General features: G+C 55.6%; 2 protein-coding genes across 9 annotated transcripts in view; one reads left to right on the forward strand and one right to left on the reverse strand.

The window, feature by feature from the left end:
* Positions 1 to 6,553, forward strand: part of Actn4 (actinin alpha 4) — a 67,168-nt gene extending 60,615 nt beyond the window's left edge. For 2 of the 5 annotated variants that reach the window (XM_020178601.2, XM_074057181.1), the window contains exons 13-21: positions 628 to 736; positions 897 to 1,037; positions 1,105 to 1,287; positions 1,378 to 1,512; positions 2,054 to 2,233; positions 3,475 to 3,621; positions 4,606 to 4,671; positions 5,135 to 5,293; positions 5,422 to 6,553. In XM_020178601.2, coding sequence (XP_020034190.1) covers positions 628 to 736; positions 897 to 1,037; positions 1,105 to 1,287; positions 1,378 to 1,512; positions 2,054 to 2,233; positions 3,475 to 3,621; positions 4,606 to 4,671; positions 5,135 to 5,293; positions 5,422 to 5,580 — 1,279 coding nt within the window. In that variant the 3' untranslated portion in view covers positions 5,581 to 6,553. Of the gene's footprint in view, positions 1 to 627; positions 737 to 896; positions 1,038 to 1,104; positions 1,288 to 1,377; positions 1,513 to 2,053; positions 2,234 to 3,474; positions 3,622 to 4,232; positions 4,314 to 4,605; positions 4,672 to 5,134; positions 5,294 to 5,421 lie in introns of all 5 variants that reach the window. The other 3 variants (XM_074057180.1, XM_020178600.2, XM_020178599.2) reach the window with 2 other exon arrangements.
* A 148-nt stretch (positions 6,554 to 6,701) lies between these two features.
* Positions 6,702 to 23,589, reverse strand: Capn12 (calpain 12). Of its 4 annotated transcripts, XM_074057183.1 has the most exons (23): positions 20,926 to 23,589; positions 16,623 to 16,757; positions 15,779 to 16,287; positions 14,985 to 15,054; positions 14,743 to 14,861; positions 14,419 to 14,552; positions 13,728 to 13,896; positions 12,695 to 12,769; positions 12,539 to 12,636; positions 12,396 to 12,470; positions 11,194 to 11,357; positions 10,876 to 11,111; positions 10,496 to 10,507; positions 10,163 to 10,371; positions 9,598 to 9,640; positions 9,454 to 9,513; positions 8,940 to 8,997; positions 8,586 to 8,656; positions 8,425 to 8,487; positions 7,963 to 8,041; positions 7,092 to 7,208; positions 6,946 to 7,004; positions 6,702 to 6,862 (listed from the first exon to the last, which is right to left on the reverse strand). In XM_074057183.1, exons 3-23 carry the CDS (start codon positions 16,061 to 16,063, stop codon positions 6,836 to 6,838), a joined length of 2,223 nt encoding a protein of 740 aa, XP_073913284.1. In that variant the 5' UTR covers positions 16,064 to 16,287; positions 16,623 to 16,757; positions 20,926 to 23,589; the 3' UTR covers positions 6,702 to 6,835. The 4 variants fall into 4 exon arrangements, with proteins under 4 accessions (XP_073913284.1, XP_073913283.1, XP_073913285.1 ...); XM_074057182.1 differs by lacking the exon at positions 16,623 to 16,757; XM_074057184.1 differs by lacking the exon at positions 16,623 to 16,757 and having other exon boundaries at positions 12,539 to 12,624; positions 20,926 to 23,588.

A 23,589-nucleotide genomic window follows, 5' to 3' on the forward strand; every position in this document is an offset into this window, starting at 1 on the left:
AGATTGAGGCTACAGGTACAGGCACACTGGGGCTGTGAGGGGTGGGTGTGGGCAGGGCCCCTCTGACTTGGGAGGCCCTGGAAGCTGGGCAGCATGCCGTGCATACACAAGGTACCCACCATGTGAAACCCGTTCCCCAAGCAGGGACAGGTGGTCCCTGAATCAGGTTCTGAACAGTCACCTAAATAAATGATCAGTTACTTAGAACAAGATTGCAAGAGCAAGGTAGTTACATATTTTTTCTTAATGTCCACTGAAATAAATTAAACTTTAATAAATAGCGATTGCCATTCCCACTTCCTTAGATGCCAGAGGCTGCTCTGAGTTCTTTGTCTCCATATCACAGTTGAGAAAACTGAGGTATCCAGACTAGGGGAGTGCGTCCCTGCTAGATGCTTTTGGAATCAAAAGAGCCTGGTTGAATGGCCCTTGCCCCCAGTCAGTTTAGAGCAGCAGGAAGCCCTCCCCCACCCTGGGGGCCACAGCCCCAAACAGACACGTGGCTCATTACTGGTGTCACTTGGTGTCAACAGTCCCCTGGCAGCAGACCTAGGATCCCTGGGGCGGTGGGTCCAAGCACACCCTGCCTGCCCTACTGGGTCTCAACGATACATGACTGATCCACAGCGAGCTGGATTATTATGACTCCCACAATGTCAACACCCGGTGCCAGAAGATCTGTGACCAGTGGGATGCCTTGGGCTCCCTGACCCACAGCCGCAGGGAAGCCCTGGAGGTGAGGAGGGGCTGCACCACCCACAGAGCCCTGAGGGGGCCATGGATGGTGCCCAGACCCATGGGCTTCTGGGTTTGGGGGGGATGTTCACTGACTCCTCAAACCCCTCCCCATTCACCTAACCTGCCTTCCTGGCTCTGTCCCTCTCCACACACCCCAGAAAACAGAGAAGCAGCTGGAGACCATCGACCAGCTGCACCTGGAGTACGCCAAGCGGGCCGCGCCCTTCAACAACTGGATGGAGAGTGCCATGGAGGACCTGCAGGACATGTTCATCGTCCACACCATCGAGGAGATTGAGGTCTGCCCCTCCCCTGCTCCCGGGGCCTGGAAAGCCAGGCTGTCCCCTCACTCCCGCTCTTCCCCAGGGCCTGATCTCAGCCCACGACCAGTTCAAGTCCACCCTGCCTGACGCCGACAGGGAGCGGGAAGCCATTCTGGCCATCCACAAGGAGGCGCAGAGGATTGCAGAGAGCAACCACATCAAGCTGTCGGGCAGCAATCCCTATACCACCGTCACCCCCCAGATCATCAACTCCAAGTGGGAGAAGGTGGGCCAGGGTCCCCTGGGAGGGCCGGGGCCGGCCCGCCGGGTTGGGGAGCTGTCACCCTGACTATCACCTGCCGCGTGTCCCTCCCAGGTGCAGCAGCTGGTACCAAAGAGGGACCACGCGCTTCTGGAGGAGCAGAGCAAGCAGCAGTCTAACGAGCACCTCCGCCGCCAGTTCGCCAGCCAGGCCAATGTGGTGGGGCCTTGGATCCAGACCAAAATGGAGGTAAGGCTCTGGCTCCATTGAGGAACCCGGGCCTACTGTGCATCAGAGGTGGGCCCCAGGGACTCTGGGTCACAGTCGCAGAGGCCTGCTGAATCTGGTCGCGGCTCTTACCTCTGGCAGCCTGAGAGGATCATGGCTGAGGTCAGCAAGATGCAGGCTTGTGTCTTGACTGTCCTGATCATGAGCTCAGGTCCTGCTGCACTCAGGTCCTCAGTGCTGCCATCTCTGGGATGGGCCCTGTGTGTGTCACAGCACAGCTGACCCGGGCCCTGTTTATAACGCTGCTGATCACCTCCAGCCGCTCTCTACTCACTGTGCCAAGCAGCTTTTTAAACTCAGCAAGCCTGGGAGGGGTGTGAGACAAGCTGGTCAGCTCAAGGTTCCCTGCTGGTCCCTCTGGTGTGCAGCTGTGAGGACAAGGACAAGAGTCCCGGCCTCTAAAGCCAGGCAGGGCTATGATAAATTTCCCTCCTGGGCCAGTCACCCCTGGGGCTGCTGGAGGCGGCCTCCCCCCACCCACCCTCGGCCTGCCTCCCTGCAGGAGATCGGCCGCATCTCCATTGAGATGAATGGGACTCTGGAGGACCAACTGAACCACCTAAAGCAGTATGAGCGGAGCATCGTGGACTACAAGCCCAACCTGGACCTGCTGGAGCAGCAGCACCAGCTCATCCAGGAGGCCCTCATCTTCGACAACAAGCACACCAACTACACCATGGAGGTGCAGCCCGCCCCGCTTGCTTCCTGTCTGAAGTGGGCTCCCCACAGAAAACACAGGGCTGTTGTTTTCTTTTTACAGTGCTGGGGATAGAATCCAGGGCATACCCTCAGCCCTTACTACCCTCTCTTTAACCATTTGAAAAGCCAGGTGTGCGGAACGCACCTTTAATCCTAGCACTCCTGCTAAGGCAGGAGTTCCAGACCAGCATGGGCTACATTACATAGTGAGATCCTATCTCAGAACACCAGAAGGGAGAGGGGAGAGGAGAGAGAATAAAAGAAAGAGAATAAAAAGTAAGAAAAGACTGCCAGGCACTGGTGGCTCTCGCCTGTAATCCTAGCTACTCAGGAGGCAGAGATCAGAAATCAGGAGGATCATGGTTCGAAGCCTGCTCAGGCAGATAGTTTGTGAGACCCTATTTTGAAAATGCCCACATCTAGCCCACGAAACAAGGCTTGTGGGGTGGCTCAAGTGGTAGCATGCCTACCTAGCAAGTGCGAGAACCTGAGTTCAAACTTCAGTACTGCAAAAAATAAAAGTAGAGTAGTATTTAGCTATATTAAAAATCATAGTTTGCTGAGTGCCATGGTTTATGCCTGTAATCCTGGCTACTTGGAAGGCTGAGATCAGTTGCATGGGGGCTGCAGGCCAGCTCAGGCAAAAAAAGTTTGGGAGCCTCATCTCAGCAAAAAAGCTGGGCCTGATGGTACACACCTGTCATCATCCCAGTGACTTGGGAAGTGTAAAATAGGATTGTGGTACAGTTTCCTTAGTTCTGTTCTCCCATCACCATGACAATGCCCATTTCAGGACAGGCTTACCCAGGGAGCTGGGAGAGTCACATTTCCCACACCTTGCAGTAAGGGTTAGTGTGCCAGGGCTTTCAGTGGCTTGTCCTGTTTGTAGCTACAAATCAGCCCTGGCAAGCGCATTAGACGATGCCACGGGTGCCACAGGCCAATGTGGGCTCTCTCCCCTCCCAGAGAGCCAGCTGTTGAACAGTGACCAGCAGGTTGTCACATGGATCCTGGCACAAGTATCCTGGGAGTAGATAAGCCATGCTGGGTGGCAGCTGAGGTATCTAGGAGAGTGTGCAGGGCGGGAGAGACACATGGGAACAAGTCCTGCAGGGAGGCCTGAGCCAGCCACACACACACACACCACACACCCCCCACCCCCACCCAGCCAGTGAGGAGGCCAGGATAGCCTTGGCCCAGGGTCACACTCACTCCCCTCTCCAGCACATCCGCGTGGGCTGGGAGCAGCTGCTCACCACCATCGCCCGCACCATCAACGAGGTGGAGAACCAGATCCTCACCCGCGATGCCAAGGGGATCAGCCAGGAGCAGATGCAGGAGTTCCGGGCCTCCTTCAACCACTTCGACAAGGTAAGCCCTTCCCTGCACCTCAGCATGTCCTCCCTCCCTGTTGTCGCCGTCCCGTCCTGCCCACTCTCATCTCTACATCTGTTCATTCATTCACATGATGGTATAAGTGACAAGGTGGGGCACATGAGGAGAGTTGGGGCCCAGTGCAGCGTCCTCACCAGGATCCTGAAAGTCCCAGCACATTCTGGATTTGAGACCTGGACTGGGAATCTGGTCCCCACACTTGCAGTGTTCTTAAAATTCAGATCTGGTCTGGTAGCCCCTTCAGAGGGGCTGTAAGCACCTAAGTGTGACCTATCCCCAGCCTACCTTTCTGGGCCAACCTGTCCTCTCCAGGCTTCTGTGGGTACAGCGTGCATCCTACATCCTAGACCAGGAGCACTTTTCCCTCCCTAAGGCCAGGCCCTGGCACCAAGAAGGGGCAAGGGAAGGGGCCCCCCACCTCCTGCCCTGTCCATCCCTAGCCATCACCTCGTCTGTCACCTCTAACTCTGTGTTTCCCTTCCCCATGTGTCTTCCCCTGCCCTCTGCATGTGGCCTGGCCCCTCTCCCATCTCCGTGGCCTGGTCTCCACACCATCCCCGCACACCTGCCTTCGGTGGCTCCGGCAGGACCATGGTGGGGCTCTGGGGCCCGAGGAGTTCAAGGCCTGCCTCATCAGCCTGGGCTACGACGTGGAGAATGACCGGCAGGTACGCACACCCCAGGGCCCCAGTGGACCATGGCATTAACTGCTCTTCTCTTTCTCTCTCCTCTTCTCTCCCTCCCTTTCGCCACTCCATCCCTGCCATGTGTGCCATCTCACCGGCTCTCTTGCCTCCTCCCTACCCTCTGTCTCTCTGGACACCTTCCCTTACCTGGTCGCTCTCGGGACCTCCTGTGTCCCTGCTCCCACCACTGTCCTGTGCCCGCTGTGCACATGGGGCGGCCCCTCTTGCTACTCTGGGCCTGGCCTCCTCTGCTATGCCTGCGTCCTGGGAGCAGAAGCAGACAGGCAGCATGGACTCCGATGACTTCAGGGTTCTGCTTATCTCCACAGGATACAGCCTGGTATGCAGCCTCCACCCACCTCTGCTCCCCTCCTCCTCCTCCTCCTCCTCCTCCTTCTCCTTCCCCTCACCCCACCATCCCTCACCACCTCCAGAGCTGCCACGGCCTTTGTCTCGCCTCCTCCAGCCTCGCCTCCTCCTCCTGTTGCCTGCGGGCTGGGGTCCCGACCCTCTCTTCTTAGAAAGCTCAGGGGCCAGTCCTCCCTCTCTCTGCCCTTTCTGTCTCTTTCTCTCTTTTTTCCCCACCCTTCAGAGCTAACTCGAGCCTGGGGCTGGGGGAAGTGAACTCCAAATCCCCACTTCCTGACCATGGTGGGAGGGTGCAGCTCCAAAGCCATGGGTGCTGCCTGGGCCCAGACCATTGGCAGCAGGCTGACGATGAGGCCCTGTTCTCCTGACATATGTTCTCCTGAGAGATCAATCCCACTGAGTGCCGTCTGTCCCTTGCCCACCCCACCTCACAGGGCGATGCTGAGTTCAACCGTATCATGAGTGTAGTGGACCCCAACCACAGTGGCCTGGTCACCTTCCAAGCCTTCATCGATTTCATGTCGAGGGAGACCACCGACACGGACACGGCTGACCAGGTGATCGCCTCCTTCAAGGTCCTGGCCGGGGACAAGGTGAGTGAGACCCCTCAAAGCCACTGGGCAGCAGGGGGATCCCTGTCCAGGAATCACAGCCAGCACTTGGCACTGGACGGCTGGGTGGGCCAGCATAGGACGGTGGCTTAGTCCTACCCTGCCCCCAGAACTTCATCACGGCGGAGGAACTGCGGAGAGAGCTGCCACCTGACCAGGCTGAGTACTGCATTGCCCGCATGGCGCCCTACCAGGGCCCTGATGCTGCGCCCGGTGCCCTTGACTACAAGTCCTTCTCCACAGCTCTCTATGGCGAGAGCGACCTGTGAGGCCCCAGACACCCGGACCAAACTCCCTCGGCCTCCCGGCGGGGCTGAGGGACCCTGCCCCATCCCAACTCTGTATCTATGCAAAGCGCTCTATCGGTCTTTGGGGAGCGGTGGGCAGGGAGGAGCTGGCGGGCTCTCTCCTCTCTCATGGGTGGCCAGGGGGTCCCTCCTCACCTGGTAGGGGCAGGGAGACCTTGGGAGTCACACCTCTGGTCTGGCAAATATACATGTGTTTTTTAATCTTCATGGAGGGCTACAGGATCCCCACGTCCTCTCTGTGCTCTGGGGATGCCCCTCCGCCCCCACGTCTCTTCCTTTGCCTGAGGTCCCTTCAAGGCCTCCCACACCCAGGCCAAAGCCCCACGTGCCTTGTCCAGGAACTGCCCTGCCCTGCAAATGGTCCAGCAGAGGGTGCCACAGCTGCCCACTGGGTCAGACTCTGCCCACTCCCCCTCCCCTCACTGGTGATGGCAAGGTATGGAGGACCCTGCCGTCACCCCCACCCTCTTTCTGCCCCAGCCATGCTTTGTCTGGACTCTCAAATTTTTTTCTAAGGACCAAAACCAACAAAAGCACGAAAAATGGAACAAGAAAAAAACTTCACACACACACAAAAAAAAAAATCTATAAAAAAATTAAAACTTTCAGAGAATTCCTATTTACTTTATTAACTTACGGATTTATTATATAAATATATATTCACCTAGCAACATATCTGCCGCCTCTCTTGCTGTCATAATGAAGACATAGCTGACCTGCTGCCTCCCTGGCCCCTTACTGACTTTCCCCTTGTTTGCACCGGGTGGGGGTCTTGGGGCCTCCTGGGGTGGAGGTGGGCTGCTGGCCTGGCTGCCTGGAGTTGATGGTTTTGCCCCTCCCCTTCTGAGTTTATTCTGATTATTTTTTTTTTCTTGGTTTCTGGATAAACCACCCCCTGGGGACAGGATAATAAAACACGTAATATTTTTAAGAAGGATTCCTAGTCCTCTTTTTTCTCTGTGATGTTTTGGGTGCTGTGGGGCCCGTTAGGCCAGGCACCACTCCAAGCAGGGAGATGGGGACCGACCCTCATAGGCTACAAAAGAAAGGAAGGCACTGTTTCCACTGCGGTGCACAGATGAAGCCAGCAGAGCACAGAGGTGGCCCAGCCGCAGGCAGCGGGTCAGGCCCTGGTCCCAGACAGGTGCTCGTCCACGTCCAGCTGCCACCACCACAACAGGCAGGGACGCACAGCACTCCAAGCTCCCAGCCTCTCCTAGGAGAAGGTGGCTACCTCTGACCACTGGGCGAGAAGAAGGCAGAGGCAGGCCTGAGGCCACGTCCCAAATGGCCCTGGAGCCACCCTATCCCGCAGCCCAGGCTCACCTGTCTGTGGGTCAGGCAGACAACTCCCTCACCCCCATCCAGATGCTGACTGCAGTGGCCTGTGCAGAGAGGGACAGGATGAGTGTTGTCCTGGCTTCCAGCCTGGGGACACCCCCCCATGCCTCATGAAGATGGGTGACACTTACGGAAGATGCAAGTGAGTTGGGCCACGCAGGACACAAAGCGCTCAAAGTCCACACGCAACCGGCTGTCCCGGTAGCGGCTGGTGAGGGCCTGGGTCAGCTGGTTGTTCAGGTGGAAGCCTGAGGGGAGGCCGCCCATGAGCCCTGCCTCCACACACAGCCCTGGGGCTTTGCACCTCACGGGGCCCTCCTCCCTGGGGCCTGCATATGGCCTGGGCTCAGATCCCAAACTCCAGTGTCCCATGGCTCCTCCTGCTGGACAGTGACAGATGAGCTCTGCTATGGGGCTGGGGCACCAGGGTTCCCAGTGCTGACCAGACCCCTAATTTGTTTCAGAGCCCATGCTGAGCCTTGGTTAGGATTTTGTGCTTCCTTGTTAATGAAATGGTCGCCCACACTCCTGGCAGAGGAGTCACTGCCTTTCTGTTGGGCACTTTGTGGCTTTGGGTAATGAAGGTCACATTCCCACTACTCGGTGTCATTCCACGGGCACCTCACCACCCTGTGTGGTAGCCATGACACAAGCTCAAGGAGAGGGTGTACAGGGCCATCCCAGGAGGAAGTCAGTACAGCCAGGATTTAACCCAAGCTCGCCAGAATGCAGAATATTCTTCCAAACTGCTGCGTAAGCCAGAGCCCCTCAGACAGCAGCTCCCAATACCCCTTCCCAAGGGCCCCTCCCGCCCTCAACATCCTCTCAGTCCTTGTCACCCCATGCTGGAAGGATGCCCCCATTCTCTTGGCCTCTCAGTCCTGGCCAGGAAATGCAGCAAAGTGCTGGGGGTGGCCACCGCTGAGCAGGCAAATAGGACTAGGACAATGGAGAGGAGGGGAGTAGGCCCTATCCCCATCGCCCCAGGGTCCCAGCCCACACCTGCAGCATTCAGCGCTAGCCTCAGCTCGTAGGAGTTCATGGTCCCCGATGCATCCTCATCAAACTTGTCAAATGTGGCCTGGATAAGGAGGTGGCAGTTAACCTAATGCCCTAGCCCCCCTGCTGACTGGCAACCCTGAACCAGTGCTTGTCCACTCTGTACCCGTTTCCCTGTCTGAGATGGGAACAGCGAGCTCACAGGCTGGTGAGGACAAGTGGACATTGGACCCATCCACGAAGACTCAATAAGCAGGAGCTTATCACTGTTAGTAGTAGTGAGAGGCTGACCATTTTCCCCTTGTGGGGATCGGAGTGCCCCTCAGAGGGGGTGTCACCTAGCCAGAAAGGGGCTAAGCTGGGATCTGGAATTCCAACCCAGGACGAGAAACTGTGTGCACCACAACAGGGTGGACAGGACAGCACACTCCAAGTAGCCATGGGGTAGCCCAGTCCCCACCTTACCTGCCACATCAGGAGGTGGCCCCATAGCTCCTGGAAGTGGTACAGGGCCAGGCTTCTCCCATGCTGCAAATGGAGATATCTGATTAAGGTGAACACCCCTAGAAGGGGAGGAAAGACCCAACATCCCTCCTCATTCTTCCCCCAACACTGCCTGCACACACCCCAAAACACCGCAGCAACTGCTCACAGGTCCTCAGCCCAATCTCTCCCACAGTCCTGGTGTTGGCCCTGGCTGCAAAACAAAACAAAACACCCAGCACTCCCTGCATTCACAGGGGTTTTGTTGGCATAACTCCCTGGCACTGGCTAGAAACTGAGGCACAGAAAGCCTGTGATTCCGGATTCAAATCTGCCTTTCAGAAGAGGGAGAGCTGTGAGTGGCTGTAGTCCTGACTGGCCACGGGACACATGCAGGGAGAGGCTGCAGGCTGGGTCCAGGTTCCTATGGCCTGATCACCAGCAGCATCACAGGTTAACACGTGGGGTTAGGCCAACACCCTCTCCCCACAACTTACCAGGCTCCAGGGCAATGCTTAATAAGGTCTGGAGCTGGGATGCACCAAGTTCCTCCTCCTAGTCCAAAAGAGCCACCTGTAAGTCCATCTGATCACATAGCCAGTCAACAATCCACTGAGTGCCTGGCCCTGTCTGTGCTGGGCTGTGCTGGAGATGTGACAGTAACTGAGAGAGAGCCCCAAGCCTCTCCTCTCAGGGTTCAGTTGCGGAAGAGAGACAGGTCACCAGAGTGGTCAGGGCAGCAATGGGTGGGTGGAGTGCCCACAGCAGGCAGGTATGGGACAGCTTCCGATAAGGGCACTTTGGAGAGAGGAGACCAGAACCTAGCTGGGGAGTAAAGGTGAAGGGATCCAGGCAGGCCCTGAGGCTGAAAGGAGCGTGAGCATGTCTGGAAAAGCAGCTCATAGGATCTAAGCTCAGGGAGGAAGGGAGAAAGTAAAGCAAAAGAAGGGACACCAAGGGTGACAGAAGGATTTGAATGGCGGAACGGCCCCAACCACGGTCCTTCCTCACCTCCCCAGCCAGTTCCAGAAACAGCTGCACCAGCTCCAAATCCAGCGGCTGGTAGGGGACCTTAGGTGGGGAGATAGAGAAGTTTAGTCCCGGTCCAAAGCCCTCCCGGCCCTGTCCTGCCCCCTCCCCTGAGCAGCCCAGCACCGTGAGGGCCTCCAGATCTGCGCTGATCACGTCATCGATCTCCCTGCAAAATACAGACAGGACAAGGGGAGGGGGCTGTTCACCCCACCGCGGGTCTGTGTGCCCAGCAGGGTCTCGGCGGAGAATCGGGTGGGGGTCTTGAGGCCCTGGACTCATCCAAGCGATGCTGAGCGTCCCAAGGAAACCCCCCAGAAAGGCTCTACGGCGGGGCTGGGGACTCGGGGAGGAACCTGGGGTCCCGGGGCGGGGCAGGAGGTTCCAGGGGTGGAACTTGGGGTCCCGGGGCAGGGCTGGGGTCTCGGGGCGTGGCTGAAGTGTCTCGGGGTGAGTATGGAGTCCCAGAATGGGGCTAGGGTCCCGGGACAGGACTTGGACTTAGCTGGAGTGTATCAGGGCGGGTCCTGGGCGGGTGTCGGGGCGGGCCTGGGACTTCGGGGCGGAGCCTGGGTCCCGGGGCGGGGCTTGATTCTATAGGCGGAGCCTGAGGTCCCGGGGCGGGGCTTGTGGTTCGGGGGCGGGGCTTGGACGTCTCGGGCTGAGGCTGGGGCTGGGGTCCCGGGCTCACACTGCGGTGTGGCTGCGCTCGGAGAAGATGCGCAGCGTGAAGTCAGCCTCGTCGCCTGCGCGGGCAGCACTGGGCACCACCAGGTAGTGACCGGGGCGCAGGCGACAACGGCGGCTCACGTCGCGGCGGGCGCAGAAGACGGAGCGGTCGGCGCGCAGCAGGCCCGGCAGGAGCTCGCGGCTGCGCGGCGAGTCCCAGAGGCCCAGCACCTGCGGGAAGGGGGTGGGGGGTTGTGACCTCCACCCACGAGCTCCGCATCCCCCAGACCCCGCACTCCGCCCGCCAGACTCCTCGGCTCCCAGACCCCGACTCGGGACCCCATCTGGGACCCACCTCTTCTGGAATCTGCAGGGAGGAAGAGAGAGGGGAGGGGGGTCAGGAGCAGGGAGAGATGCCACCGCTCAGGCTCCCCTCCCTGTCCCCCCGCACTTCTCAGACCGCCATCTCCCCTGTCCTACTGGACCTTTATTAAACCTCTGATCCAGGTCCACTCTGACCCCTTCCAACTCTCCCTTCCCCATTTGTGCCTTCGGACCCTTTCGGTCCCCTTGGTCCCCTCCTGTCCTCTGAGCCCCAGCCCTTTGGTGCACCCACGTGTGTCCCTCAGTCCAACCCTGACCCCCTCCTTCCCCTCCAGTTCTTTCAGCTCCCCCTCCGCTCTCTGATCCCCTCCAACCCGCTCCCCCCCACACCACCCCCGACCCCGGCTGCACCTGGAACACGTGGAAGCCCACGGTGAGGTAAGTGAGGCCCTTGGCCCTTAGGCACCGCCGGTTGCGCTGGATGAGCGACAAGAGGACCGTGCACTTGGGGACGCGGCCCCCCCTCGCTGGGCCCCGCGCCCCGGCTGTCCCCCAGCCTCCCCAGGGCCTCTCCTCGTCGTCGTCGTCCTCCTCCTCGTCAGGCTCCAGCAGCGTCAGCCGAAACTGGGGATTGGTCCAGAAGGTGTCTAATGGAGGAGAGGAAAGTGGGGTCTCCAGCGTGCGGCGGCCCCCGACCCAATTTGCCTCGCAGGGGCCCCCAGGCCTCACCAGCACCGGGCTGGCTCCCGCCAGAGTTGAAGCCTCGCACCCAGCGTCCCTGGAAGGTGTGGATGTGCCAGCCGCCCCCCGCCGGGCTGGGGCCCAGCACCTCGGGGCTCAGCGAGCAGATCTGGACGGTGTTGAAGTGGCTGAGGAAGTCCTGCAGCTCCATCCTGCACAGGACACAGTCACCCCCAAGAGCCCAGGACCCCAGAAGTCGCCCCACCACAAAGCCCCAGTTCCTTAAAAACTGCCAGGTGCGCTCCCATCCCCAGAAACCACTGCCTCTGCCGGTGATGCAAAGGTTCCCAAGTCCTCAGGCACATTGTGCAATTGCCAAAATTCACAGACTCCCCCAAATATCACCAAATTATTGCCTTCAGAAAACCTCCAAGGGAGCCAGCGCTGGTGGCTCACGCCTGTAATCCCACCTACTCAGGAGACAGAGATCAGGAGGACTGCAGTTCAAAGCCAGCCTGGGCAAATAGTTCATGAGACCCTATCTCGAAAAAAACCCATCATAAAAAAAGGCTGGTGGAGTGGCTCAAGGTGAAGGCCCTGAGTTCAAGCCCTAGTACAAAAACAAAAAGAAAGAAAGAAAAGAAAAGAAAACCCCCAAGGGCTGGTAGAGAGCAGCTGCCTAGCAAGTGTGAGGCCAGGTCAAACCCCAGTACTACCAAAAAATTTAAAGAAATTCCCCAAATATCAGAACCCAGAGACTCCAATTATGAACAATCATCCCTCAGACTTCCAGTAGTGCCTAGTCTCAAGTGCCCCCAAAGTCACCAACTCCCTCGATGCCCTAAACATCACGCATCTGCCGTCCATACACACTTTTTTTGGCTTTGAACCCAGTGTAGGTGCTCTGTCTCTTGAGCCACACCCCCAGCACTTTTTGCTTTTATTTTTCAGATGGATGAGAGAACCAGCCTCTCGCCATGATCCTCCTACCTAAACTTCCTGAGTAGCTGGGATTACAGCCGTGAGCCACTGTACTAGGCCCTCCAAGATTATTGTACCTCTAAATTTCCTTAACATGGCTACTACTTCCTCCTTGTCTTCACAAAATAGAGACTGACCCCCACACTGCCACTGTCATGGACAGTTTCTCCCTGTTAGGACCCATTCCCCACAAACTTTGCCTATGTCCCTCTCACCCTGTCCCTGAGCTCCTGAGTCAGTGACCCCACCCCCACCCCCAGAGAACTCACCAGAACTCGCCGTCCTCCTTCTTCACCAGCAAGGCATCTCGCCATTCCGAGGGGAGTGCATCCCAGCGTGGGCAACTGGAGAGACAGGTATGAGGGGCCGGCAGGTGCCACCAAGCCTTCCACCTACCCTGGGCCCATCTCACCTGTCACTCCAGGGCCCAGTCCACTCTACTCGACCCCAGGGGTTCCGCAGCCTCAGCAACCTCAGCTTGGTGAACCCCAGGGACACCTGAGGACAACACTGTCAACGGAGGTGGCACCTGGACACCCCTGCCAGCCCACCCAAGGGGGCGGCTCACCTTGTGTGTGCCCGTGACTGAATACGCGTGTCCTTTCACCAGCCCCTCTTCTGTGCGGTACTCACCCTGATTACTCTGGGCAAAGGACAAGATGGTAAGGTCAGAGTGGAGGACAGCAGGGAGGCTGCTCTCCCACCTCCCCCCACCCCCAACCTGTGGCCACCAAAGCAGCTGTCAGCCAAGCAGAGCACTGAATGGCACAGGGTTCAGAGAGGGGGTTGGGGCTGGGGAGTGAAAGAAAGAAAAGAGAGGGAATCCAAGATAGATCCAGGCACAGTGGCTCACGACTGTAATCCCAGCTAGTGGAGTGGCTAGAGGTGAAGGCCCTGAGTTCAAACCCCGGTTCCACCAAAAAAAAAAACAAAAAAACAAAAAAAAGCCCCATAAATTCCTACCTGAAAAATAACCTATAGCAAAAAGGGATGGGAGTATGGCTTAAGTCGTGTAGGATCTGCCTAGCAAACATGAGGCCCTGAGTTCAAACCCCGTACCATTCCCCTAATAAAAAAGAAAAAAAGAATACAGACAGGGCCCTTGAGACAAAAAGAGAAAGGGGCAGAGACACAAAAGACCACATAGAGGATCAGGTGGATGGATGAGTGAACAAGTTAAACCAATCGGTGAGTGAGTGAGTACATGACAGTCATAAGGAGCTCATGACCCATGAGAGTCAATCCTGGGATTTTGCTAAAATTTTCAATTTTGTTTTTACTATTACTTTTTTAACCCTTGGGTGATGGGGCACATGTCGCTGTAGGAGCCCCTTTCACATCTATAAAAGGAAAGCCTGCCTCATGGTGAAACTAACCTAGAATCAGGCTAGAAAAACACTTGCAGCAGGCCCTGACACCTGGATCCAGCCATGCCTGAAATTGGCTTTGTTATGGGAGCAAATAAATTCCTTGCAGCTTATTAATCTCACTTGTGGGAAAGGATTACCCAACAGCAGAAGCTGAGAGAAGAAGGACACAGGAAATTCCACCCTCGCCACATCCCCGGCTGAGCTCTGGTCCTGGTGGGGTTCAGCTCTCACCAGGGCAGTGGCGCCCACAAGGGACTCCTTGACCAGCGCGTGGCGAAGGGCGGAGAAGAGGCCTGGTGTGTTCTGTCTCAGGTAGAGCACCTCGCCCACGCCGCCGGTGAAGTCCACAAAGGCCTCGTTCATGTGACCCCCTCGTATCGCCTCGTAGGAGCCGTGGAGCCTGTGGGGACCCCAGGAGTTGAGGTTTTCTACCCCCGGAAACTCCAGACTCAAGGTGGGGGCTGTGGCACATTTTGGGGAGTCCCGGCTCTGTGTGTGAACCTTTGTGTCTCTGAGAGATGTCTGCTGGGAAGGCGCTTCCTAAGGGGGCTCCCTGAGCCCCAGGAGGCTCCTGAGGTTTATGCCCAGTATTTTGGGGGTCCCCTGGATGTCTCAATGGACTAGGAAAGAGGGTCAAAGATTACAGGTCCCCTAGGAGAGAAATCTTAGATTTGGTGACGTCAGGGCCTGATAGATGGAATTTCAGGGTCCCTAGGAATTGTGGGTGATGGGCAGAGTTCCAGAAATGCTTTGAGTTCTTGGAGTTTCTTGGGGCACATTGTCATATTAGGGCTCTCAGGGTTGGGCATTAGTTTGGGATCCTTGGTGAGAGTCTGCAGGATTCTAGAAGTTGCGGGGCTCTGGTGGCTTGTGGCCTACTCCTGGGTCTTGAGTTTGTCACAGGAGGGGCTGCGGTCCTCACTTGGCGTAGGCCTTCTCCAGGAGCGGGGCCCAGAACTCGTTCCGCTGTTCCGAGTGCACGAACATTAGTTTCCCCTCACGCACGGGCAGCCGGTCGTCCACCACAACGTCCACCCAGCGGCCAAACTGCCAGAGCTGGTAAAAGAACTGACCAGACTCAGTTTCCCCCACCACCAGGCCTGGTCCCCAACTTCTGACCCCAACCCTGCATACCAGTCTCTGAACCCCAGAATTCCAGCCCCAAGGGAACAATGTCAACCATGAAATCCATGCCACCATGCCACCATGGGGGAAACTGAGGCATGAGGGAGGAACTAAGCTCTACCTGGAAGTGGAAGACACCTGCATAGCCATCTTGGAAGCCCTGTCCAGGGGGGACCACCCGATACAGCAGACGGGGGTACAGAGTGAGGGAGGCCGCGGCTGCCAGGAACCAGCAGTTTCCTGGAGGAAAGACTCAGGTGAGCCAGGAGAGAACAGAGGAGACATAGAGAGGGGGAGAGGGAGGGCAGGTGAGGGGAGCAGTTGTCTGGAGCCCAGTGCTCAAGATGGGTCCTGGGGTCTCACCCAGGCTCCCCTGGCACACATCAGTACGTGTCATGTCTTCACAGATGAACTGGGGCTCATCACAAAACTCCTGGGGGGTGGAAGGAGGAGTTCCAGTAAGCCCAGAAAAAGGGAAGGAAGGAAAAACTGGGAGCTCAGACACCTCTGTCCCTCCTTCCACCTCCACACCAGGTAACAAAGGCCTCCAACCCACGAAAGGCCTGTGGAGACTGGAAGTAGAAAGTTAGCTTCCCTGGCTCTCCCTGAAGCCTAGATGTCTGAGCCGGCTGGCTGTGAGCCAGGACAAGGGCTTCCTTCTGCGGACTCAGAGATCCAGGCCCCAGCCTCCTCCCCCACACCCAGGGGTCCAGGCCCCAGCCTCCTCCCCCACACCCAGGGGTCCAGGCCCCAGCCTCCTCCCCCAGACCCAGGGGTCCAGGCCCCACTGTCCTCCCTTAGACCCAGGGGTCCAGGCCCCAGCCTCCTCCCCCACACCCAGGGGTCCAGGCCCCAGCCTCCTCCCCCACACCCAGGGGTCCAGGCCCCAGCCTCCTCCCCCACACCCAGGGGTCCAGGCCCCAGCCTCCTCCCCCACACCCAGGGGTCCAGGCCCCACTGTCCTCCCTTAGACCCAGGGGTCCAGGCCCCAGCCTCCTCCCCCACACCCAGGGGTCCAGGCCCCAGCCTCCTCCCCCAGACCCAGGGGTCCAGGCCCCACTGTCCTCCCTTAGACCCAGGGGTCCAGGCCCCAGCCTCCTCCCCCACACCCAGGGGTCCAGGCCCCAGCCTCCTCCCCCAGACCAGCCCCACTTTACATGGGGCCGCTTCCACTCCACGCCTTTGGCCTTTTCAGAGTCGGGCCCCAGTTTGTCATAGCCAAGGGCATCTGGACCGGCAGGGAAGCAGGGGTCACGGAACAGAGTCCCTGATTCCAGGCAGGCTGCTCGAATGGCCTGGTAGCTCTGGCCCCGGAAGGGCTGCGGGCCCCCAGTGCTGGCCCCGGCCGCATTGTCCACCAGCTGGATGGTGACCCGCCTGCTGCTCTCCATCAGACAGTCTGGGCTCCAGATGGGTCCAGGCCCTTTAACCTCCTGAGTCATGGGGCGGGGCCTCTCGCCATCTGAGCCCCGTTGGGGGTCTTTAGGCAACCAGTTGCCTTCCCTCGTTAATATTAATTGATGGTTTGGGGTGCCAGGGAGCAGGGACGCGTCTCCAGTGGTTTCCTCCCTGGGGCGTGGGGCCTTTAGTTGTGGCCAGGGTAGGAGCTTAATGGGCTTGATCAGCAGCAGAAGGGAAGGTGGACGGAGCTGAGGGAGGACTGCCCCTGTGGAGTGCCAAGAAAGAGGTCAGTGTGGGTGTGTTTGTGCCTTCTGGTCACTGTGGGGCTGGCCCAGGCAGGGATGGGGAGGGAGGTGTGGTTACTTCTCTATATCTCTCCCTCCATTTTTGCCTTGGCCTCACTGTCTCTCTCTCCTGTCTCCCTTTGTCTTCATCTCTGTCTCTGTGTCTCTGTTTCTTTCTGTCCCTGTCTGCTTTGTGTCTGACCCTCTCAATCTCTCTCTATCCTGTAATCCACGTGTGGCTGTTTGGTCACTCACCATGACACCCTAGCTCCCCTTGGGCTCACTCCTCTACCCCCTGTGAGAGTAGAACCCCTACCATGTCACCCAGCTGATGCTGGCCATGGAGGACCGGCTGTGTCCTGTGCTGGTACCCAAGGTCCAATCATTATGTCCAGTTCTGTCCACAGGCAGCTCAGGGTCCGTGGGGAGCGGTATTTCCCCAAAAAGACTCCTGAGCCATTGGAAAGAAATAGGTTTGGAAAGACCAGAAACTCGCCTTTTGGCACCTCCTGCCCTAGTAGAGTCTTGTCACCTTGATGGCACTCAAATGTCCCTTGAGCCGTCTAGAGCCCTTCCCTCCAAATGAACCAGGAGATATCGTCCAAGCCCCAGACTTCATGGCCACCAGAAGGAGTTATAAAAGACATTTTCTTAGGCTGGGCATTGTGATGCATGTCTGTAATCCCAGCTACTCAGGAGAGTGGGGCAGGCGGATCACCAGGCAAAAACCTGAGACCCTAGCTGAAAAATAAACTGGAGCAAAAAGGGCTGGGGGACGTGGTTCATGTGGTAGAGTACCTGCCTAGCAAGCACAAGGTCTTGAGTTCAATCCCCATTACCACCAAAAAAAAAAAAGAAAACCCAAACCAGATTTTTTTCCTTTGGAATTGCCAAGGCCACTCCACCCCCACGCGAGTGGTGACAATACATGCTGGTGGTGTAGGGTAGCCTCTGATCAGAAGATTTCCAAATCTGGAGGCAGGGGGAGAGGCATTTTTAAAATTCCCGCTAACCTCTGGGAGTGGAAAGACCTGCGCAGTCTCTGATCGCCAATAACCAGCGAGTGGGGCGGGGTTTGGGCGGTCCCGGGGGTGGGGCGGGGTTTGGGCGGTCCCGGGGGTGGGGCGAGGGTGATTGACAGCTACTCTGCGCATGGCAAGCCAGCTCCAGGCACTCCAGCCGTAAGGGTGGGTGTGCCCAATACCCACGGGTTTCTGCTGAGGGACAGCGGAGGGCGGAGTCGCAAGGAGTCCCCTGTGCAACCGCAGGGGACAGCATCGGGCTGAGGTAAGGCGTTTAGGTGTGGTTTGTTCCATGGCCTGTTTTCTAGCCTGCTTCACTGGGATCAGGAGCCATAGCACGTGGGTTCAAATCCCAACTCTGCCACTTAGAACTGTCTTTTGGCAAGTCACTTCATCTCTCTGTGCCTCAGTTTCTTCGTCTCTAAGACGGGGATATATAACCGACTGACGTTATGAGCTCGTCCTGGAGGGTCCATCCCTGGTCACGCGTCTCCTCTGGCTCTAAGCTGCTTTTTCTGTTATTTCTTCAGCCCCTCTGCCATCCCCCTATCTTTTTTTTTCTGAGACAGTCTCATTTGTAGTCTGAGCTGACCTCGAACACCTGATCCTCCTGCCTCCGCCTCCCCAGCACTGGGACGGCAGGCTCAATCTCCCATCTATTCTCCATCTTCCCAATAGCCCTTTCCTCTCCATGGACCTCCATCTACCACTAGCAAGAGGACACCTTGCAGCGACCAGGAACCCCTTGTTCAGTGATTAGAGGGTCACATTCCCAGGTGTCCCGGGTCACTGAGCGGCCCTCCTGGCGGCCCGTGTTGCGGGGTTTCGTTGGCATCCCGTCCCTCAGCGAGCGCTGGCTATCACACCCCACCTTACACCTGGAAAGGCTTTCCTAGACCAAGGCCAGGGGGTGTCGCCTGTTCCCTCCCTCTCTCCCTTCCCCCTTCTTCCTGGGCTGGAGGGGACCCCCGGGCTTCGCACATGCTACCACTGAGCCACTTCCTAACTCGTATGTCGTTTTAAGAGCCCAGCACCCCAACCATGTCTAGAGATCCACGGGTCCCTTATTCTCCAGCCACGTGGCGGTGGTAGAGCTGGCTCCTCCCCCCAGTCAGAGGGCGGGGCATCCTAACCCAGACCTGCCAATCGGAACCCAGCATCCACTGGCCACACCCCCCCGGCCACACCCCCTGCAGGTCTGGTGGGATGAAAGCCTAGAGTGGCTGGCGTCTACCTTGGCCTGAGACCTTCCTGAGAATTAGGACGAGGCACAGGAACGCAGAGCCAAACCCTGGGGACAGAAATGAGATTCCCAGGAGGGAGAACCCCTAAATCCAGCTGTGCTTGCTTGATTGATTTTGAGACAGGGTCTCGCTCTGTTGCCCAGGGTGGCCTCGAACTCTCCATCCTCCTGCCTCAGCTTCCCGAGTGCTGGTAATACAGACACCGGTCACCATATTGAGTTTCCAGATATGCTCGAAACAAGACTTTTTATTTATTTATTTATTTTTACGGTATTGGGGTTTGAACTCAGGGCCTACACCTTGAACCACTCCACCAGCCCTTTTTAATGATGGTTTTTTCGAGATAGAGGCTCATGAACGATTTGCCCTGGCTGGCTTCGAACTGTGATCCTCCTGATCTCTGCCTCCTCAGTAGCTAGGATTACAAGCATGAGCCACTGGCGCCCAGCTATTTTACCAGTTTTTATTTTACATTTTCCCTTACTGGCAAACAAAAGGAATCTCACAAATTCGGGAAGCATGACTTTTTTTTTTTTTTTTTTCTGATACTGTTTGTTTGGGGGGTTTTTGGTAGGACTGGGGTTTGAACTCAAGGCTTCACACTTGCAAAACAGGAACTCTACCACTTGAGCTACAACTCCAGTCCATTTTGCTCTGGTTATTTTTGAGATGGGGTCTCATGAACTGTTTGCTCCAGCTGGCCTCAACTGTGATCCTCTCAATCTCAATCTCCCAAGTAGCTGGGATTATAGGCATGATCTACTGGTGCCTAGTTCAGGGCCTCACGCTTGCTAGGCAGATGCTCTATCACTTGAGCCACTCTGCCAGTCTTTCTGCTTTGGCTATTTTTGAGATAGGGTCTCTTGTCCCTCCTCCATCCCTTGCCTGAACTTTTGTCCTCTGATTTATGATTGCACGTGGCTGGGGTGATAAGCATGTATTACCAGGCCCAGCTTTCTTTACTGCCTATTTTTTTTGCCTGGACTGGCTTCAAACAGTGATCCTCCCAATCTCTACCTCCAGAATATCTGGGATTACAGAAGGGCACCATTTCAGCGGCCTCAGCATGATTTCTGCAGAGATGTATCAACTGCAATGTAAGGACTACCTGTCCCCTGGGGTTGCAACACCTCTGTGCAGCCAGGACTTCACGTCTCCTAGGCCTGTTTCCACCTGTACCTTCTTGCATGACTGACAAATTGTATTGGGTTCCTCCTTCACCAGCTTAACAGTGCACTGAAAAAAAATCTATGTAAAACAGTATCACAGACTGCCACAGACCGGGAGAAGGTATTTATTTATTACACATATGTGACTAGCATGTGCTTGCTGTGAACAATGCACACAGCCCTATTGTGCATGAACCTGCTGTGTAAGAACTGGGGTGCTTGCTCAGCAAGTGTGAGGCCCTGAGTTCAACCCCCACTACTGCACACACAAAATAACTTCTGTACACAAATATGATCCCACTTAATCACCCCCAAGGACTGGTGGTTCTAGAACCACCATCCTCCAGATCTCTGCATCCCAAGTAGCTAGGATTACACATGTGAGCCATCGGTGCCTGGCTTTAAATTGACTCTTAAAGAGTCACTAGTCAGAATATGTAAAGAGCTCCTATAAATAAACAGTTGTCATCATAGAAAAATGGGCAAAAGATGTGAGTGGGCCACTACAGAATCCAACACAAATATGAAAACTGGAGCGGGGCACCAGTGGATCACATCTGTAATCCTAGCTACTTGGGAGGCTGAGATCAGGAGGATCGCGGTTCAAGGCCAACCCAAGCAAGTAGTTCTCCAAACCCCATATCCAAAGTAAGCAGAGCAAAATAACCTGAGCCTGTAGTTAGGTTACAGGTGTGAGCCACCAGCACTTGACCAATAATTCTTTAATATCATCAATGTACAGTGTCCACATTTCTGTCTCATAAATGTCATAAAATTATTAGTGGTTTATTTGTTTGAATCAAAACCCAAAGAAGAAGTTACTACCACTGACTGACGACTTTCTCTTTTTCCCCCCTGTGCTGGGAATGGAACCCAGGGCCTTGTACGTGCTAACCAATTGTTTAACCACTGAGCCACGCGACCAGCAAAGCAAATCACTTAAAGCTATTTTATGACACACGCCTGAAATCCCAGCACTCAGGAGGCTGAGGCAAGAGAATAGTGAGTTCGAGGCCAGCCTGGTCTACATAGTAAGACCTTGTCTCAAATTAAAAAAAAAAAAAAAAAGAACACATGTACAGGTTTCTTCCTTCAGGTTTTGGCTGGTGCCCCTGGTCATTATTCCGGATAGTTTCCCACTGTATGAACTGGCTGGTGTGTCCTTGGTGGCATTTAACTCCTACCTGTCTCCAGTAGTCCCTGGAAACTGGGCCTTACATCTGGATGGATGCTTCCTTGGACACGGGCCCAAGTTTTTGGCAGGACGACTTCTTAGGAGGCCGTGGTCTATCAGGAGGAGGCAGGCACTGTCTGGCTGTCGCCTTTGTGATGTCAACAGGAGGTGCTCCGTACTGTAGCAAACTGATGCAAGGTAAAGGTTGCAAAACTGGTGCGAGTCAGCCAGGCGTGGCAGTACACGCCTGTAATCCTAGCTACTTGGGAAGCTGAAGCAGGATTGCTGGGCAAAGGCTGTGGTGAGGCCCTATCTCAAAAATAAAATAAAGTGAATGAAAGGGCTGGGAGCTCAAGTGGTACAGCAATAGCCTGACATGCACGAGGGCCTGGTTTCAAAACCCAGCACCAAGCTGGGCGCCTGTGGCTCACGTCTGTAATCCTAAAGCAGGGATCAGGAGTATCTCGATTCAAAGTCAGCCTGGGCAAATAGTTCTGGAGACCCTATCTCAAAGAAACCCATCACAAAAAAAAGAGCTGTGGACTGGCTCAAGGTATAAGCTCTGAGTTCAAGCCCCAGTACCAGAAAAAAAAAAAAAAAAGCCAGCACTGAAAAAAAAAGGGAGGGTTGAGGCTCTGATTGCATCATCCTCACTATCTGCTGGAATGTCACACAGATGGACCCTTCCTCCTGGCTACTATTTCATTACCTGGACACGCAGGTGAAAGGTGGGATACAGCCTGCATTTTTTTTTCTGGTTTTGAACTCAGGACCTTCACCTTGAGCAACTCCACTAGCCCTATTTTGTCATGGGTATTTTCAAGATAGGGTCTCTGGAACTGTTTGCCCAGGCTGGCTTTGAACCGTGATTCTCCTGATCTCTGCCTCCTGAGTAGCTAGGATTACAGGCGTGAGCCACCAGTGCCCAGCTTTTCTCCAATTCCTGGCAGCTGCACCAAAAAAGCCTGATACCTGAACATGACTAAATGGATTATGTGATCTCATCAAGCACGGACTTGACCAGGAAGTCTACTCAGAGGTCAGAAGAGCTGAGACCTGAGCAGGAGGCCAACGTGGTGACACAGAGCGCACAGCCACAGCCACTCAACCTGCTCTGTGAGGTGAAGTTCCAGCAGGCCGGCTTTCTCAGTGCCCTGAACTCACCTTCCATAAAAGGTCATTTGAGGTGAACTTGACCTGTCCTTCAGGCCACATTCTGATAGTCTTACAACTGGCATGAAAGATCTGGGTGAACACAGGGGCATTTGGAATGCGCACCTTGGAAAGGTAGGGAGAATCTGAAGTATTTTAGGTAACATTGCACAATCCCGATTATCACTAATAAGAACTCACTTTTAGCTGGGCAAGGTGGCTCACACCTATAATTCTAGCTACTCAGGAGACAGAGATGAGGAAGATTGTGGCTTGAGGCCAGCCTGAGCAAAAGGCTGAGACCCCATCTTAATCAATGAGCAGAGTATGGCGGTTTTTGCCTGTGATTCCAGATGTATAGGAGGCCCTAGATAGTTGTATCACAACCAAGGCTGGCCCCAGGCAGACACGAAAGACCATATCTGAAAAACAGCTAAAGGTAAAAAAGGCTGGGGGCATGGCTTAAGTGGCAGGGTGCCTGCCTGGCAAGCATGAGGATCTGAGTTCAAACCCTAGTACTATCAAAAAAAAATCCAAGCAAACCCCCTCAAAATAAGCCACTAAACACACAAGTGACAACCCCCGTGACACCACCACACTAATTAGTCAAGTCTGGTGTTTCTCAGAGACATAGTGGAACCCTAGTCCTTTAGATGAGATGCTGGTTGACGTTTCTGGAAGCCTGGGCCCCATCTTGGGACGAATGGCAGCCACTAGTGTGAAACTTGAATGGCCTCCGTGTTTATGGAACTTGTGTCTTAGGTTGGGCTCCTGAGAAACAGACTCTGGAGCTGGACTGACTCCTCGCGCAGCCCAGATGGGGCATATAGGCCAGAGCTTTGCATCAGGGTACCATAGAGCCATTGGCCAAGGCCACCCTGCTTGGGGCATAGCCTCGGGTGAGGCAGCTACCAGTGAGGGAGGAACTTGAGAGATGTCTGCCATCCAGTCTGTGTCCCCAGTGTCCCCTCACTCTCCACCAAGAGGCAGGTACAGGGAACTTTTCTGTAAATTTATAATTATTTCAAAATCACAACAAGTTTTATTTCTTAAAATGATTCTGTGTTGGGGGTGTGGCTCAAGCAATAGAATTCCCACCTAGCAAGTGCAAGGCCCTGAGTTCAAACCCCAGTACTGCCAGAAAAAAAAAGAAACTGGCCAGCCACTGATGGTTCACGCCTGTAATCCTAGCTACTTGGGAGGCTGAGATTTGGAGGATCATGGTTCAAGGCCAGTCTGGGGAAACAGTTTGCAAGACCCCATCTCCAAAATAACCAGAGCAAAATGGACAGGTGTGGCTCAAGTGGCAGAACACCTGCTTTGCAAACACGAAGTCCTGAGTTCAAATCCTAGTGCCACCAAAGAAAAAGACATTTAGAGTCATTCTGGCCTGATATTTGCACTTAGAGTGGAGAGCACTATTGGAGTCTCTCCGGGCAAGGCAGAGCCTGACTGCTCCATACAACATGGAGCAACTATGAGCAGGGCACACCCCAAGACGGTCTTTTTTTTTTTTTTTTTT

This window comes from Castor canadensis, chromosome 16 (assembly GCF_047511655.1).
Source record: "Castor canadensis chromosome 16, mCasCan1.hap1v2, whole genome shotgun sequence".
NCBI lineage: Eukaryota > Metazoa > Chordata > Mammalia > Rodentia > Castoridae > Castor > Castor canadensis.

What these genes read in the sequence shown, in the direction of transcription:
- Capn12 (XM_074057182.1), bottom strand. Translation starts at nt 16,063, where the DNA reads ATGACTCAGGAGGTTAAAGGGCCTGGACCCATCTGGAGCCCAGACTGT. An exon ending in AAGGAGGACGGCGAGTTCTG is followed by an intron (nt 11,358 to 12,395) that starts GTGAGTTCTCTG and finishes TGTCCTGTGCAG; the next exon opens with GATGGAGCTGCAGGACTTCC. An exon ending in GAGCGCAGCCACACCGCAGT is followed by an intron (nt 9,641 to 10,162) that starts GTGAGCCCGGGA and finishes TGTATTTTGCAG; the next exon opens with GGAGATCGATGACGTGATCA.